At 60.5% G+C, this 7,122-nt stretch overlaps 1 protein-coding gene across 1 annotated transcript; it reads right to left on the bottom strand.

The window, feature by feature from the left end:
- Positions 1–601: 601 nt before the first annotated feature.
- Positions 602–5,636, bottom strand: SPON2 (spondin 2). Its single transcript, XM_019712493.2, has 6 exons — positions 4,834–5,636; positions 4,206–4,431; positions 3,653–3,876; positions 3,387–3,578; positions 2,810–2,984; positions 602–1,343 (listed from the first exon to the last, which is right to left on the bottom strand). The coding sequence occupies exons 2-6, from the start codon at positions 4,426–4,428 to the stop codon at positions 1,159–1,161; spliced, it is 999 nt and encodes a 332-aa protein (XP_019568052.1). The 5' UTR covers positions 4,429–4,431; positions 4,834–5,636; the 3' UTR covers positions 602–1,158.
- Between the last annotated feature and the right edge of the window lie 1,486 nt (positions 5,637–7,122).

A 7,122-nucleotide genomic window follows, 5' to 3' on the forward strand; every position in this document is an offset into this window, starting at 1 on the left:
TAAAACCCGGTCTTGTTTTACTATAAGACCGGGTATAATGTAATATAATATAATATAATATAATATAAATAATACAGTACTGGGTCTTATATTAACTTTTGCTCCAAAAGACGCATTAGAGCTGATTGTCTGGCTAGGTCTTATTTTCGGGGAAACACGGTGTACGTGGTGATCCCAACATAGCGACTTTGCGGTTTGTTGTTGCCTCTTGTTTAGGCGTGTCCTGCTGGTTTTCCTGTGTGTTTGGTGGGTTTTGATTGTGAGCTCTTGGTGGGAATTTTTTGAGTCCTGAGTCCACAGTGGGGTCTCCAGAGAGGATTTGCGCTCATTTTGTTTAGGCACCTCAGGGCATTACCAGCCCAGGAATTTTTTTAAAAACTTTTTTAACTAGGATTTTTCAGATCGCATGTCCATGTGAGCGAGGAGTTATATTCAGGAATTTTCAAGGACAATTTGTTTCTTCTCTATGCAGAGCCAAGTGCAAGAAAGGCCTGTGTCTGGGGCGTGGCCCCTGTTTGGGGGAGACCTTCCTCTCAGGGTGGGTGGGTGGCCTGTGTCTGCTCACTCTGCCCTTGCCCAGTGCCCATCCAGGAAATGCCACTGTCAGGAAATAGTCTTTATTCAAGGGCATAGATCAGTAAGGAAACAATGCTAGGTGAGGTGTCCCAGCCTGCCCCCCTTTACTTATCTCTTGCACGTCACCTTCTTGGATGCCTAGAGCAGCAAACACTGGTGGCAGTCTTGCCCCAAGGAGCAAGTATGGCTGCCAGGCTTCTGTGCCAGCGGCTGCCGGGGCACCAAGTCCGAGCTGTTTCACAGCGTGTGGGGTTCGGGCTCCTGGCCTGGGGCACCCTGCTGTCCTGCAGTACACCTGCCTGGGCATTGAGTACACACTGTTCCCGTGAAAGACAGTGGCTGCACGTGGTAGACATCCCGGATGTGACTCAGAGTGGACTCGTGAGCCTCCACCAGAGGGAGCCTACCTCCGATGTGGGGCCCCCCCGGCAGGACTTGCAGAAAGGAGGCGCCTGGTCACCGAGGCCCAGGCATGTCTGTGTGAAGGGACCAGTCAGCAGGGGAGCTCAGAGAGGTGATGACACTGCTGGCTTGGCCCACTTTCTGTGTGGCCCCGACCCAGCTGCCATGGAGCTGAGGGGCTCACACACAGTTGTCAGGGACGCACTCTGCCTCCTCTTCCAGCTTGGGGCAGGGCGCCCCGTGGTTGGCAGGCTGCACACGGACATAGCGGGTCCTGCTCTTGGCTCCCAGCTTCCCGCAGGGACCTGTGCACAGCCCCCAGGAGGACCACAGGGAGACCTCGCAGTCCAGCGGCGTTTCTGGAACTGGAGCAAGCAAAGGGGAGACCGTGAATGAAGCGCATGGAGGAGGAGCGAGGGCAGAAGGGGCCCCAGGTGGTTCGGAGTGCGTGGGGAGGGGACTCTTGCCTTTCTCAGCACAGTTCCGAGTCAGCTGTGAGAAGATGCCACCAAATGCACCTCCTAAGAAACCAGGACTTGACTTAATATTTCTATGCTAAGATGCTGTGCTCAAGTGTCCGCTGTCTGGGGCTTTGGGGACTGACTCTGGCATCGTGGTGGCAGGAACTCCTGGGGGACTTTTAGCTGTGTTCACGTTCCCTGGGGTGAGAGTGGGGACCGCTCCTGTTGTGAAACGTGCTGTGGGGGCACACACTGAGGGCCTAGACCTCCTGCTACAAATCCAATCACTGGCGTGTCGGAGCTGACCACGGAGGGAGTGCGGCCCCCACGCTCGCCAGCACCTGGCACACAGGCCCCCCCCCCCGTGGGCAGGGCCACCTCCGTGAACACTCCCACTATGCCCTTTGCTGGGGAAGGGACAGAGGGATCCACTTAATGAAGTGTTCTTCCTGTCAGCTGTGACACGGGCCACGTGGGCTCACCTCTGACGGGGCCTGGGGCCTCCTCCATACCTCACTTCTGGGCTGTGGACGTGTGAAACGCTTTTGCTTACAAATGTTGGGCAAGAGTTTAGTCTTCAGTTTAGAGTTTGAATCAACCATCAAATCTCTCAGAATTCATGTCGTCCTCACCAAATGCTCTGAACCCCAGGACCTGTGTGATCTTGTACTGAATGCTCTGACCCCGAGAATCCCCATGGTCTTGTACTGAATGCTTTGAACCCCAGAACCCCGTCATCTTGTGCCGAGCCCTCCTACTCCATTTTGAAGTTGTCAGAGATACACGTGACCTTGTGAGCCCGGCACCCTGGGCCATCTGAGCACAGTAGCCTTGGCCTGAGTTGACTCCCTTCCTAGCACCCCTGGTGGCTTCGGTGGCCTGGCCTGGGCAGTGGGTTCATCACACTCAAGAGCCTAGCTCACAGTTGGGGACCTCAGTTGCAAGTACGGGCTACTACGAGGATGTGTCCTCAGGGTGAATGACGTGGCCTGGGCCCTGGACCGTTCCACCTCATGGGGTCACATGTGGGTGACAGGCTTGGCCTCAGGAGAGTGCTGGCTGTCGCAGTGCCATCACTGCCCCCCGCAGACAGTCCCTCCTAGCTGTGTCTGGCCTCTGAGTGCCGCTGTGTCCACAGGGTGGACACTCACTTTCCCAGCTCTTCTAAGGTGAGAGGGAGGAGCCTGGTGCAGGGACTCAGGACCTGAGGCTGAGCCACGCCCCGTGTGACAAACCTGAGTGCTGCTCTGCCCCCTGCGCCAGTGTTGGACATGGCAGCTCCCGTGAGCCTGAGCGCTTGGCGCCAGGGTCATGACTGTTCGGGGCAAGAAACGAGGTATGAGCCCAGCAGTGGGGCAGGAACCGTGTACCTGAGAGGCTGTCCATGATCTCATTGCCCCTGCTTGCCAGGTCCAGGGCGGGCGGGACGAAGGCCCGGGGGCTCTGCCGGAGCCGCACCAGGGTCACCCTGGCAATGGGGGGCAGGGCCTTCAGCCGTGGGTAGTAGAAGGAGTTGGCCGGGTGGCTGGGAGAGGAGGACGTTATCTGGGGGAAGATGGGGCGCTGTCAGCAGGGGCCGAGAACCCAGAGCCCACCTACTTCTGCCGTGTGGCCCCAGATGGGAGCCAGTGCAGGGTCCAGCAGTGCAGTGCAGAAAACACCCCAACCTGGGCCTCCTCTGGGCGACATAGCCCAGGGTGGCCTCCGCAGCTTATTGGGGAGCAGGGCTCATGGCCTGGGGAACAGACAGGAAGGCCTGGTCTCCTCCAGGGCCCTCCTCTCCCCCCCCCTTCAGCGCAGCAGGCTCCCCTGGGGCAGGGCTGCACCCCTGCTCATGGGGACCCTGTGGACAGGGGTGCCTTCTAAACAAGGGACAAAGCTGGGCAACAGGAGCCTCCCTGAGTGGCCAGTGCTGTCACCCTTCCCTGAGGACTTTCGTCTTCTCACCTCTGTCACCGTGTCCTGCGGGATGGTCGCAAAGTTGGGGGAAGAGAAGGTGAAGCCACTGTCTGTCCCGGCGTCATGTGGGTAAAGATCCACGGTGACCTGCTCCCTCCATCGGTCCCCGTCACACAGATCCAGACTGTCAACGCCCACAAACCAGTCGGGGCTGGGGACAATGCGGACCACAAAGGACACCTGGGGGACAGGTTCTCAGTGAGGCAGCCACCACGGCTCACGGCCCTGCCCTCCCTCCGGCTACCACCACTCACGAGCGAGTGCCTGGCGTGGACCTCAAGCTCCGCGGAGGTCTGGCCCGTGCCACTGGGCACGGCGGGCGCCGAGAACACCTCGTGCACACTCTGCAGCTGCTCCCCGGCCGCCTGCAGCTCCCTCATCAGGACCCAGGCCTCGCCGCGCTCAGCGAAGTCCCTCAGGCCGTGGCTGGCGTACTGCCTCTCCCTCCACATGCTGTAGTCAGAGCTGTGTGCTGCCCCTGCAGGCCCCCGCGTGAGCAGTGCCCTCGGCACCGGACCCACTTCCCACTTCCCGCCAATATGTGGACATCCTGCGGCCTCATGCTGCCCGGGCACCTCACGGGTGGGACGGGGTCCTGCTGGCCCTCCCCATGGCTGGCTGTCCTGCCCCACCTGTCCCCAGAGCCCAAGCCATCACCGGCCAGCATGCAGCAGGAGCTCAGCAAATTTTTCCTGCATGAAGTGAATGGGATGAGAGTGCCCTCCAAACTGTGAAGTGCAGTGCAGCTGTTGGGTGACTGTCCCCTGCAGGGTGGACACACGGGGGTGGGGGACGGGCTACACTCACCCAGCAGGGAAGACCACTGTGCAGGGGGCCGGAACAGAGGGTACTGCTTGGGGAAGGCCGTCTGGCTCCACTTGCCCGTGAAGCTGAGGCTGTACCTGGCCAGGGACCGTGCTGTGCACACGGGGTCTCCCCCCAGCGGCTGGCCAGCCACAGAGCCAAGTGTGGCCAGGAGGAGAGCCCAGAGGGCCCTGCCCTGCGCAGCGGCCGGGGTTGGGGCTTCCATCACCTAGGAGAGGAGGGAGAGCACCACAGCTGCCTCTGCTGGTCCCCAGCCACCGGATAGGAACCCAGGGGACAGCCACTGAACATTCCTCAGTGCTCCTCTTCTGGGCTCAGGCGTGGCCTCACCGTTTCTTCGTTCGGGGAAAGCAAAGCCAGGCAGGTTACAGCTGGGTTCACAGGCATGTCTGTGGGAACCCAAGGTGCCTCGCAGGCATGCAGCACTGGCACCGCCAGCTTGCAGCCCGGCTGTCCGGGCTGCGGCGTCCCTGGTTACTCATGCTGGCACTACCCTCTGAGGGGACCGGGACGCTGGAGGGTGAGTTGCGCCCAGGATTCCACAGCCCACTCGGGCTTCCCTCTGTGGCGCTGCAGGTTCTGGGGGGACAGGCACACCCCGGGTACTCACGCAGCAGGAGCAGCAGCAGGCAGGCGTCTGGGCTGTGGCAGCCGTCCCAGCAAGAGCCCGGAGCTCCTTTATCCCGAGGCTGGCACCGGGTGGCCAGTGAGGCCCAGGTCCCCACCACCGCGGTAGCGCACCACAGATAGAGCGCTGGAGAGCGAGCCCTCAGTGCCCTGGAGCTGCCTGCCCTCCTCACTGACGCGGAGCAGAGGCTTCTCCAGCGCTGAGGTCACTCTCCTCCCTGGGGCGGGTGCCTGCCACTTGCCGCACCCCTTCCTTTGTCTTCCCCTCCAGCCCTCCCCTCCTCCTCTCTCCCTCCTGCTGTCTGCTTTCCCATCAAGCGGTTCCTAGTGTCTCCCTGGAGGTGGTGCCACAGCCAGCAGCTGGGAGAGCAGCATGGACAGCCAGCGTGTCACAGCCTGACGTTAGTGCCAGCGGTGGAGCGGGCTGGGGAGTGGGGCCTTGGGGCGCTGGGGCTCTGCGAACACAGCTGGCTCCTCCCGTCACAGCTGCATAGGCCACACTGCTGGCCTCTGGGGGGCAGGGGACAGCCTCAAGGACAGTGCCCGGCCTCAGGGCCTGGCAGCACTAGGACGGGACAGATTGTGAGATTTCTCTGCTGGCTGTCAGGAAAATGTTTCTAGAACCAGAATCCTGAGGTCAGGGCTCAGGATGGTCCTGCTCCTGGGAACCACCCGGGAGCTTTAAGCTGAAACAAAGCGTGCTGATGGCTGGAGCCACGTTAATGTTTCACATGTTCAGAGACAGAGAGAATACACAGACTCAGCAGAAGTAGACGCAAACAAGACGAGTGGCCTCCCAGCACTGGAGTGACAGGAGCTCAGAGCAGAGGTCATGAGCACCACACAGGTCCTTGGGCCGGGCGGGGACAGTCCCGTCAGGCCCTCACACCCAAAGAGCTGGTATGTGCGTTATGCAGAGGCGTTCAGAATGCTCAGCTCACTTAAAAATAGCAAGTAAACCTCCTACACATTAACAGAAGGAGAATGTTTTATGAAAAGCAGCTCCATGTTTCAAAAAGAAAAGCTTTGTGAGGAAAGTGCCTGTCCTGCTGGGCGGCTCCCGCGCCCGCCTGCCCGCCCGCTCCTCTGACAGGCGTGCTGTGCTGGTGCCATCTGTGGGCCCTCGCGGACACGGCCTCGTGGAACCGTGTGGACCGACCCACACACTCAGGGAGCGTGGGTAGACGGCCCATGGCGTCTTCCAGCTCTTCTCTCTGCCCCTCCTTGGAGAAGTGGCCCCTCCTGGGTTTGAGGCCAGGAGTAGGACATGGCCTGGGGCATCTTCTCAGGCTCACCTGCTACCCTGAGGTGCTCTCAGGCACCATGCAGTTCTCGCCTGCTGTCTAGCGCTGGTGACGGCTCAGGGCTCACCCCATTTTACAAGAGGCCCAGGACAGTTGAAATGCAGCCCAGTGTCATCAGGGAGGGCTCCGCCTGGGATGTGTGGCTAGTGGGGACCAGAGGCCAGGAGACGTCCGTCTGGGCAAGGCCAGGCCTGGTCCACAAAGGGCCCGGGAGGCACTTCCTTTCGGGGTGGAGCGCCCCCACTCAAGATCGTTCCTGAGGGTGTTCGTGGGGCACAGAAAGGGGCCCCATTCTTTGCCATGCTCAGAGAGGAGCACAGAGAGAGGTCCAGGGACAGCTGATCTGTGGCCGCTTGGTCTAAGCTTGTCCTCGTTGGGGAGCCTGGCCAGGAGGGAGTCTGGACTCTGCTGCACACGGCCTCCTGCTGCGGGTTAAGCGAATCAGTGATAGGGAAACACTGCAAGGTGACTCCTTCCAGGCAGGGGCTTCGCCATGGCGAGCACCCACCCACCTGACCGTGGTGAACTCATCCGTTTGTTAACACTTGTCCAGCACCTCTGGGGCTGAGCGCTGCGGACACGGAAGTGCCCTCACAGACAGAGCCGTGCTCTCCCAGGCTGTGGAGGAGGGGCTGGGGACAGCACGTTTTGTACATTGAATCTGTTATTCAGTGAGCGCTTGCTTAACTGGCTGACACTAATGCCGGGGGCTCTTCCCGTAAGTTACTCTGTGGTCAGTTACCCCTGAGGCAGTTTTAGGGGAACAAGGCTCAGGAGTGAGACTGCAGGCCAGGACTCTGCACCCCCTGCTCCCTGTCTGTACCCCTCTATTTGTACCCCCACGCTCCCTGTCTGCACCCCCCCATCTGTACCCCCTGCTCCCTGTCTGCACTCTTCCCCCCACCCAGTGACTAACAGCTGCAGTGGGCATCCCCTCACCCCCTGGCCCCTGACCCCGCAAGTCAGTG

This window comes from Rhinolophus sinicus, linkage group LG02, assembly GCF_036562045.2.
Source record: "Rhinolophus sinicus isolate RSC01 linkage group LG02, ASM3656204v1, whole genome shotgun sequence".
Taxonomy (NCBI): domain Eukaryota; kingdom Metazoa; phylum Chordata; class Mammalia; order Chiroptera; family Rhinolophidae; genus Rhinolophus; species Rhinolophus sinicus.